Here is a 10,110-nt window from a genome sequence, read left to right on the forward strand (position 1 = left end):
GATTCTGGGACAGCTGCATCTGGCACGGGCCTCAGGCTGCTTCTACTCCTGGCAGAAAGTGGCAGGCAGCCAGCGGGTACAAGAAGATCACATGGCGACAGGAAGCAAGAGAGAGGAAGCGAGAGAGAGAAGATGCCAGGGTCTTTTTAAGCATGGAGCTCTCGCGGGAACTAATAGAGCAAGGACTCACTCATGAATCCCCGCTCCCCCAGGGAGAGCATGAATCCATTCATGAGGGATCCGCCCCCATGACTCAGTTTCCAACACTGCCACATTGGGGATCAGATTTCCACATGAGTTTTGGAGGGGACAACACACCAAACTCCATCACCGGCTCAGCCTCCTGCCCTGGGCACTGCCCCTTCACACCCCAGACCCCACTCTGTAGGGCCCCAGCTGGCCCTGGGACAGCCACCCTTCACAGGGGCTTCTGCCTTCCCGGTTCTCCGAGGTGTTTTCCTTGCGAGCCGGTGAACTCAGGGCCCATGTGAGCTGCTGGGTCTCCTCCACTGGGAGCTAAGCCCAGAGGTCATGGGCTGCTTCGCTGCTGTGTCTGGACAAGTGTGTGGCCCTGGGGTGCGGGTCCAGGGCCGTGGCGGCCAGCTGTCTCTGCAGGAGCTGCTCACCACTTGCTTTCCTGTCCGCACAGTCCTCCTCATGGAGAAGTACCGGGAGTGCGGCTTTCCGCGGCTCTGGGCTGCTAGTGCCTTCAAGGGGGCCACGGGGGCCAGCCAAGCCCTGCCCCCCATCGAGCACCACCTCAGGAACCACGCACAGTGGCTGCAGGTGGCGGGCAGCGGGCCGGCGGACACGCTGCAGGGCATCGTCCTGACCGGCTGGCAGAGGTAAGCCCTCAAGCGGCCCGTCCTGGGAAGGTTGGGGGTGGCTCTCCACCCACCATGGTGGCCTGTCCAGTGTTGGGCCTTCTCAAGGTCAGTCACAAGGGAGGCAGCCTGGGCCCCAGAAGGAGTTGCAGGACACAGCTGTCGGGTTGAGCTCCTCACGCCCCTGTGGCCACCCCACGCTCTCCTGAGGGGATGACGCTCAGGTGTTCAGGGCCATGAGCACCCCCAGGTGTGCCACACAAGGCTGTGTTTGTGGCTCATGCACAGCAAGGCAAGGCACAAGGAAGGATTTGGGCACTTTCGGGATTTCGCTGCTTTCAAAGTCTCTGAAGTCCTGACCTTGGGTCCTGTCCTGTGGGCTGGCAGGGCGCAGGGGAGCCAGGCGGCTGGCGGCATCGGGAGGCCCGTCCCCTCCAACCCCACTGGCAGAGCTTAGGCTCAGATGAAGTTGTCAGGAATGTCAGGGTGGGGACCACAGGGTGATGTTCTGTTCAGTTTCTCGACCTGTTAATTCTGAACGTTTAGAATATACAGAAAGATGCAAAAGCAGGTGAAGCAGACGCCCGCTCACCCCACACTGAGCAGGCATGCTGACGCCGGTGGCATTCGCTCCGCTCCCGCTGTTCCTGAGCGGAGAGCCCCGTGCCGCAGCCACTGCACGGCTGGCACCTCCCTGCCTGCCTCCCCGCTGTCCCCCGGCTCAGAGGGTCACCCGCGTCGCACCCACAGGCCACGCTGGTTGGCCTCGGAGCCCCAGAGCGCTCCACCGTCGTGTAAGCGGCCGCCCCGCAGGCGGGTCCGGGTGGTGGCGCTGGTGCAACGCTGCTCCTGTTTTCTGTTTTCTGATTTTTAAAATAAGGAACATAGTTTACGTGTTTAGTGAGAAGCGCAGGCCTCACCCATCCCGAGGTGTCCTTGGGTCGGCACGTGGCCTGGCCAGCACTGCCTTGCGCTGCACCCGCACCCAGCGCCCCAGGGCCTGCAGCTGGACGCATGGCCGGCATGGAACGGCCCCTCCAACCGCTTCTGCCTGTGGTTGGTTTCAGGAGAATTTGCCGACTACGTTAAGTCGAGAGTGGAGAGCTTTCTGGGGATTTCGAGCCTGGACATAACTGATTCTGTGAGGTAGCCCCGCCCCTCCCCCACCCAGACCCATCCCCATCCCCATCCCCATCCCCATCCCCTTCCCCTTCCCCTGGGGACCTCGGTTCTCAGTGCGGCTCTCCCGCAGCGAGGGGGCCGGTTCCTTCCCAGGCAGCAGCATCCTCGCCCTTGTCACGCAAGTCAGCCTGCACCTGCGCAGCTCCGTGGATGCGCTGCTGGAGGGGAACAGGTGAGCAGGCAGGTGACAGTCCCCTGCCGCCCGGCACAGGGCAGAGGCTGGCCTCACCCTTCTCAAAGATTTTCTAGGGGGTAAATAAAGGTTTTAAAAGTTTCTGCCAGATCGTTAAGTGTTTCAGGGCATTACTGTAAAACCTCCCCTGGGCTGCCGCCTTAGCCGTTGTCCATGGCTTTGCTGCAGGTACGTGACTGGCTGGTTCAGCCCCTACCACCGCAGGCGGAACCTCATCCACCCGGTCATGGTCCAGCACATACAGCCCGAGGCACTCAGGTAACCCTCCCCCCTCGCTGACCCGGTGCTCCGGCCCTGGGCAGCCCGTCCTCCTCCAGGCTGCTGCAGCATCTGTCATAATTGGCTCTGAACCAAAACAAGCCTTCCAGGTGTTGCAGCCTTGCGTTCTTGGATGAATCAGTCCCTGCCATGGCATTGTTTGTTAACACTTCCCCTAACTTTAGCGGGATCCCCACATGCCAGGGCAGGCCCAGGGCTCATCTCTGGAGTCAGACCCCCTGGGGTTGGTCCTGGACCTGCCTGCACTGTGGGGACTGGAGTCCCAGCTGGCCCTCCCCTGTCATCTCCTGGTTCAGGGCTGAGCTAGCATAGACCACCCCACCAAGTGCAAGATGCTACCAGCTGTCTGGGAGGTTCAAGAGCCTCCAAGAAAAACTCTTAGCTAATTGTGAAATGTGGTCCAATCTCAGATGCTAAAACATGACAAATCCACTCATTTATTCGCCCGACAACCTGATGAGGTAGGGGCTAATAGCCCCATTTTACGGATGGGTAGACTGAGGCATGGAGCAGTACTGGCCCGTGGGGTTTTTGAGGACGCGAGTGTAGAGTGCGAGCTCATGGCAGCCGTCCCCCCAGCCTGCTGGCCCGGTGGAGCAGCCTCGTGCAGGAGCTGGAGGCCGCCCTGCAGCTTGTCTTCTACCCAGATGCCGTGGAGGAGTGGCTGGAGGAGAACGTGCTCCCCAGCATGCAGCGGTTGCAGAGCCTGCTGCAGGACCTCAGCCAGGCAGCTGCCCCCCAGCCCCCATCCACAGGCCCCACCCCGGACACTGGTTAGGACCCCTGAGCGCTACCAGCTGTCTGGGAGGTTCAAGAGCCTCCAAGAAAAACTCTTAGCTAATTGTGAAATGTGGTCCAATCTCAGATGCTAAAACATGACAAATCCACTCATTTATTCGCCCGACAACCTGATGAGGTAGGGGCTAATAGCCCCATTTTACGGATGGGTAGACTGAGGCATGGAGCAGTACTGGCCCGTGGGGTTTTTGAGGACGCGAGTGTAGAGTGCGAGCTCATGGCAGCCGTCCCCCCAGCCTGCTGGCCCGGTGGAGCAGCCTCGTGCAGGAGCTGGAGGCCGCCCTGCAGCTTGTCTTCTACCCAGATGCCGTGGAGGAGTGGCTGGAGGAGAACGTGCTCCCCAGCATGCAGCGGTTGCAGAGCCTGCTGCAGGACCTCAGCCAGGCAGCTGCCCCCCAGCCCCCATCCACAGGCCCCACCCCGGACACTGGTTAGGACCCCTGAGTGGGGCTGTGCTGTCGGCCTGGGCAGCACTTCCTGCCCCGGCGTCCAGCTGCCTCTGGCCCCACATTCACTTCCAGCTGAGCTCCAGGCAGCCCCCTCAGTGCAGACAGCAATCTCCTGAGAAAGAAAACTAGGAAACATCGAAGGAAGAGGCACGTGGGGACCTGTTTTATGATCTGCATGTAGAACTTTATTAATTTCTTTGAAATAAAAAGTGGATGCTAGAAGTCCCACCAACAGAAACTTGGAACATTCTTTATTATGACCCTGGTTTACAGTTGGTTTCAGTCAAGGCTGTCAAGTCCCTCCATCTAGGAAGGAACCCTGGCCCTTGGGGTGGGGTGGGGGCATCTAAAGTATCTTACAGCCTGGGGGCGGGGGGCAAACGAGAAACCTTGACTGCATTTCACACTTTTCATTTTAGGAAGGAAAGACATTTCAGATTTAACCATTTAAAGCCTATGGCATAAATGACTGTCCCCCAACTAGGGGCTGGCTGGCAGCCACTGCAAAGAGGGTCTCACTACTCTCCTGTCCTGCTCACCAACGTGGCCGGCCTGACCCGGGGCAAAGCTGTTCACCCTGCTGCACCCAGGGTGCCGAGGAGCCTTTGACCCCTGCATCTGGGCAACACTGCAAGCATTTCCAGTCCTACCTGGTCCTTCCCAGGTGTGCAGCCTCAGGAGTCCTCAGCTCAGAGGCCTAGGGGCCAGACTGGGCACTCTTGATGGGCACTGCCCCTCGGAAGGGGCTGGACTCAGGAGAAGACGCAGGCGCAGGTCAGTGGGGGCTGGCGTTCAGCCTCTATGGCGGCGGCTGCAGCTGAGACCTCAACCCCCTCCTGCCAGGTCCTCCCAGGGTTCAGGAGAGGCTGGAATGTGGTTTCTGCATAAGCTTTTGGGTTTTAAGCACTGCACAATACTAGAAGAGCTAACCTCTTCTCTCAACAAGTGGCTTCTGCCCTGGCTGAGGGTGGGCATTGGAGGAATCCTTTCGTGGCCAACAGCCCAGGGCCAGTCCTCATGGGACCCAAGATGAGCCATCAGGCAGCACATTGGTGTGGGGGAGGCGGGATCCTGGGAGCACGCAGAGCCAGGCAGGTCCTAGGTGTTCACCCCGCGCCCCCCACACCTCACCACCCAAAGACTGCCCTTGAGGAGGCCCCTGACTACTGAGGAAGTCCAATCAGGGAAGGGATGCTGCGTCTGGGGCAAGGGACACTGGGACAGCATGCCAGCATCAGTGTCCACAGAGGGACCTGACCCAGCAGTGGCCCTCCCCTCCTGCACATGGAAGTTGTGAGCTGAACTCCTACGAGATGCCAGGGCTGGCAAACCTGGCTTCAGGAAGTCCAAGCCCTGCACTGGAGAAAGCTCAGGCGGCCTCTGCATTTTGGAGACCTGGGGCAGGTCTGTCCAGACAGGGCCACAATGCCCAAGCCAAGCCGCCATCAGGTTCCAGGGAGGCGCTGATTTCTGAGCCCCACAGCCTGTGCCTCCCCTGGATATGGCGCTGGCCTGTCCTAGCCTGGGAGAAAGCCCAGCCCGCAGTCTCACACAGAAGATAGAAGCAGCAGCAGGAATGGGCCAGATGCAGACATTCCAGCCCTGGAGCCTCAGGATGGGCGACTCAGCCGGGGGCCCTGTCAGGAGCCAAGGCCAAGGGGCTTCTCTGTGGGTGGCATCTGTCAGTGCTGGCTCCTGGGGTCTTCAGCCTCGCTGTCACTGCTCTGAGACAGCTCTGTGGGGCTTTCTAGACGGTGCAGCTCCAGGAAACTGGCGATGAGCTTGGCAACGGCTTCCACATCACTGGGGGAGGCCAGCACCAGGACAGGCAGGTCACGTCAGCACAGGGCAGCCCTGCTGCAGCCAGCAAGACCCCCGGCAGCCTCACCCCCCACCATCCACCTCCAGCAGCCCCCAGGGCTCCCAAACTGGACTCAGCATCTCCCATCCTGGTCTCACCCTCACCTGGCCCCAGCCCAGTTCTGTCCCCAGTGGCGACACCTGACAGGTGGCCAGGGCTGCCATGAGCCTGCACGTCCTTCCCACAGGTCCCTTCATGTCTTGTCTACAAACTTTCATCTTCTCTCTCCCCAACACTGGGTGATCAGTAACGAGGGTCACCTGACAGGGCCAGGGGCACAGAGCTGGAAGCTCTGGCCAGATCAAGCTCCCGCCCCTAGCCGGGCCTTACCTGCGGTGGCCCATGACTGCGCTCTGGGTGAGGGGGTGGGAGAAGCCTGTCGCAAACCGGAGCACCACCATGTAGCCCTTCCCGAAGTACCGGACCTTCTCCTCCTCCACGTTCACATCTCGGATGTCATTCAGCAGGACTACCACTGCAGGGGGACAGGCCAGTGGCTATGTCACTCCCCCCCACCTCAGTGCTGCTGGGCAGAGCACCTCAGGACTGCCAGCTCTGTCCAGCAAGTCACACTCACACCAGTGGCAAAAACATTTGCTATTTCACATGCCCAGAGTACGGCCGTGGCCTGCCCACATCGGGTCACAACACGCAGGTACCCACAGCACCCAGCTGCACCCTATGTCTCTGCACTCCTCACACCTCACCTTGGTCGTGGCCGGCTCGGAAGAGAGTCAACAGCTTCTTGTAGAGGCTGAACGTCTTCAAAACGACCTTCCCGGTGCTCTTGCTGAAGATGGCTTCCTGCAAACCGGCAGGCGCTGACACGCAAACCTCCGAGTAGGGGCCGAGTGGACGCGGGACGCTCAGAAGGGGCCCCCCAAATCAGAAGGCAAACCCCAAAGCCCCAAGCTCTGCTCTGCCGGGGCCCACCCCTGCAGCCGGAGCCCTCCAGCCCGCCGGGTGTTGCAGAATGGAGAGAAAGCTGGGCAGTGGAGCAGGCACTCACACCTCTTTGCCAGCAAAACAGAAGCACAAGAGAGCAGAGGCCATCAAAAGAGGAGGCAGAGGTCAGGGGTCAGAGGACAGCAGCAGGCTAGGCGGCTCAAAGGACTCATGAAGGGCGCCGAGGGCTGGGAAGGGGGTAAGTCACTGGGGAAGGCAGACTTGCCCTCTCTGTGTTATGACAACTCTAGGAGTAAAGAATTTTGGTGAAAAACAGTCATGAGGCACTTCTAGAAGAAAAACACCTTCAGGAGAATTAGGCCCAGGCAATATCCAGCAGCCAAGTCCAGCTAAATGGAAACCACTAAGCTAAGACCAATGTTTCTTAATGGCGTGGGGACAGTAAGCCACCTGGACCCCTTTGATTCCCGCTGCTTTGATTCCCACTACAGGAAAACCTGGGAGCCGACAGCCCTGGGCTCTGAGATGCGCCCCCCTCTTGGGCCTGCATGGCCTTACCTCCCAGTCCTCCAAGTTCTGTACGGCCACGAACAGGCAGCCTGTGACGTAGAAGAGCTTCCAGCCCAGACTATCTGGAGACAGACATGGGACACCAGCTCTTTTGGGAGCAGCTGGGGCACAGGCAGCATGACCACAAGGAGGCCCTGCCCTGCACAACCTTTCCCAGACACTGCTTGTGAGGCCAAAACTGCTGCCCTGGCCCAGCTGACTCTGCCCTTGCCTGCAAGGACCCGCAGGCAGCCACCTGTGCTGCTGGCTGGCCCAGTCCTGGTCACCCAGGACCCACTTGCAATACAAGACACGCTCTGCCCAGCCCTGGACCCAGGACTCCACCTGAGAGAGGCAGGCAGGGCAGGGGCAGGACACATGATGGTGGAAGGTGAGAAGAGATGTACAGCTTGTTCCCGCAGCAGGATCTTAGGCAAACACAAAAAAGCATCTTCCAAAGAATATTTTATGACACGAGAAAATGCTCGGGATGTCAGTGGTGGGAGGCAGGCTGGTGGGACAGGTGTGGGGAGAAGAGCAGCGCATGGGAGGGGGCTGTGCACACCACCAATGGAGGCAGAGGTGCTGACCACCCCAAAGGCCACACCATGACCAGCCACAATAGATGGTTTTTCCTTCTTTTTTCTGTTTTCCAAACAGCTGAGCAACTATGGGGCACGGGGGATGGTGTTCTTTACCTGCACTGTAGTAGGCAGCAGCCAGGCCAATTGACAAAATTCCTGCAAAGAGAAAGCAGCACCTTCCTACTGGGCAAGGAGGACTCCCACCTCCTCCCCGTGCAATGGGCTCCCAGGAGCCGCAAAGCCAGGCCAATTGACAAAATTCCTGCAAAGAGAAAGCAGCACCTTCCTACTGGGCAAGGAGCACTCCCACCTCCTCCCCGTGCAATGGGCTCCCAGGAGCCGCAGCCCCTTCCCACTGCAGCTATGGATTAAGGTCACAGAGGTAGAAACCACCAGGTTCAGAGTGGGGGAAAGAGACAGGAAGTTTGCTTAAAAACATGGTGTACACCATTCACAGAAAGGAGCCCACCAGGGGTGTTACCCTCATGGCACATGGTGAGGAGTGAAGGCTGTGTGTGGAGAATCACAGCACAGCACACAGAGGAACACAAGGAGAAGGCCACATGCATGTCCCAGGAAAGGCGGGGCACAGAGGGCGTGGCTGCTGCAGGCTCACCTGGTCCGGTCAACACATGCGCAGCTGTCCCCGAGGCAGCAGGACTGCCAACGGCCAGGAGGCTAAGCAGGCTCATGAAAGGGACTGAGGGCCAGGGAAGAGGACAAATGGGAACCCAGGAGCCCCAGGATCACATATATCAAAGCAAGTAAAAAGGAAAATATGGTGACCTCAGAAAAGCATGCAGAGTATTAATGAAAGGATGTTAATGGTAAAGGAACAAAAATAATTTACAGAAAAAAAATTCTACAGAACCCTGTACTTAAGATAAAATCTAAGGTCATACAAAGAAGCCAAATAGTTGCTGTATTTTAGGGTAACAGAACAAAAGAGGAAATACTTGGTTTCATTTTCACCTTTTTTTTACAGTTACGCTTTTCTCCCCTGCTGGGGAGGGGTACGGCGAGGCTTACCGATCAGCAGGGACCAGGACCGGATGCCCGGAGCCCTCTTGAGATGGAGGCAGGAGCCGGTGCGTGTCTCCACCTGCATGTACATCTCTGGAACGTGCCAGCACCACTCTGGACAGGAGACCAGGGTTGGGGAAGAACAGACACACAGACAGTTGGAGCCCGCAAGGGCCCCCCTCATCAGGCCCACCCGAAAAGCCTCCCCGAAAAGGGCCCAGGAAACTGTCGTCCTGCCTGTCTCTGTGTCAGCAAGTCACTTGATCCCCCGGGGACTCCGTTTCCTCTGTAAGGAAGGCCCTCTTCCGCTCCCAATCACCCTGACTGCACTGGGGCTACCTCCCCCACTCGGACGGACAAAGTGTCGCCCTGACCGTCTACCTGCCCTGTCCCACCTGGGAACCTTGGTCTCCAGAAGCCGTTAGCCACCTGCAGCCTTCAAGCTTCCAGCTCGCTGCCAGAACCTACCAGAATCCCCTCTTGCCCTGTGCTGGCCTCCACAAGAGAGGGAGCCCAAAGTCTCGTTGGCAGGGACTGAGGCGGCCAGCTCTGCCTCCAGCCTCCTCCAGACGCCCAGCGACTGACTGCACACGAGGGCAGGAGGGACCGTGACCACAGGGACCAACCCTCCAGGTCCGCACACTCACAACACCGCTCCCAGACCCACTTCCGGCGGTGTCTCAGACGTGCCAGCGTGAGGCCCGATCAAGTTTCTGGCACTGAACACGGGATTCACCCACACAAACGAACCCGAGACGTCGGTGCAGGACTGGCCTGCCTCCCGGCCTCAGTTACCCATGCTGCTCCCCAAGCGCCGCGCGCACGCACGCGTGCACACAGTCCACACACGTCCACACAAACGCGTGCAGTCCACACACACGTGCACACAGTCCACACACACGCGTGCAGTCCACCCGCACTCACACAAGTCCACACACGTCCACACACACGCGTGCACAGTCCACACACATGCGTGCACAGTCTACACGCACGCGTGCACAGTCCACACGCACGCACACAAGTCCACACACGTCCACACAAACGCGTGCACGTGCACAGTCCACACGCACGCGTGCACAAGTCCGCACACGTCCACACACACGCGTGCACAGTCCACACACACGCGTGCACAGTCCACACGCACGCGTGCACACAGTCCACACACACGCACACAAGTCCACACATGTCCACACAAACGCGTGCACGTGCACACAGTCCACACGCACGCACACAAGTCCACACATGTCCACATAAACGCGTGCAGTCCACACACACGTCCACACACGTGCACAGTCCACGCACAAGTCCACACACGTGTGCACAGTCCACACGCACACACGTCCACACGCTCACACACACGCGTACACAGGTCCACACACACGTCCGCACGCACACACGCGAGCGTGCACACACCTTCCGCCGCGTCTGTCTCGCCGGCGCCCCGCTCCGACCCAGGCTCCGG

General features: G+C 59.3%; 2 protein-coding genes across 2 annotated transcripts; one reads left to right on the forward strand and one right to left on the reverse strand.

Annotated features, from left to right (window-relative positions):
• The first annotated feature begins 531 nt into the window (after window positions 1-531).
• Window positions 532-3,711, forward strand: LOC103604968 (hexosaminidase D-like). The gene is made up of 7 exons (XM_008589553.1): window positions 532-845; window positions 1,431-1,618; window positions 1,814-1,970; window positions 2,077-2,178; window positions 2,368-2,457; window positions 3,058-3,251; window positions 3,470-3,711. The coding sequence occupies exons 1-7, from the start codon at window positions 532-534 to the stop codon at window positions 3,709-3,711; spliced, it is 1,287 nt and encodes a 428-aa protein (XP_008587775.1).
• Window positions 3,712-3,971: 260 nt separating this feature from the next.
• On the reverse strand, window positions 3,972-9,491 carry LOC103604967 (uncharacterized protein C17orf62). Its single transcript, XM_008589552.1, has 6 exons — window positions 8,655-9,491; window positions 7,740-7,781; window positions 7,051-7,124; window positions 6,294-6,390; window positions 5,917-6,061; window positions 3,972-5,528 (listed from the first exon to the last, which is right to left on the reverse strand). Exons 1-6 carry the CDS (start codon window positions 8,830-8,832, stop codon window positions 5,408-5,410), a joined length of 657 nt encoding a protein of 218 aa, XP_008587774.1. The 5' UTR covers window positions 8,833-9,491; the 3' UTR covers window positions 3,972-5,407.
• Window positions 9,492-10,110: the final 619 nt, after the last annotated feature.

The sequence above is a fragment of the Galeopterus variegatus genome, unplaced genomic scaffold (assembly GCF_000696425.1).
Source record: "Galeopterus variegatus unplaced genomic scaffold, G_variegatus-3.0.2 Scaffold5509, whole genome shotgun sequence".
Classification (NCBI taxonomy): Eukaryota; Metazoa; Chordata; class Mammalia; order Dermoptera; family Cynocephalidae; genus Galeopterus; species Galeopterus variegatus.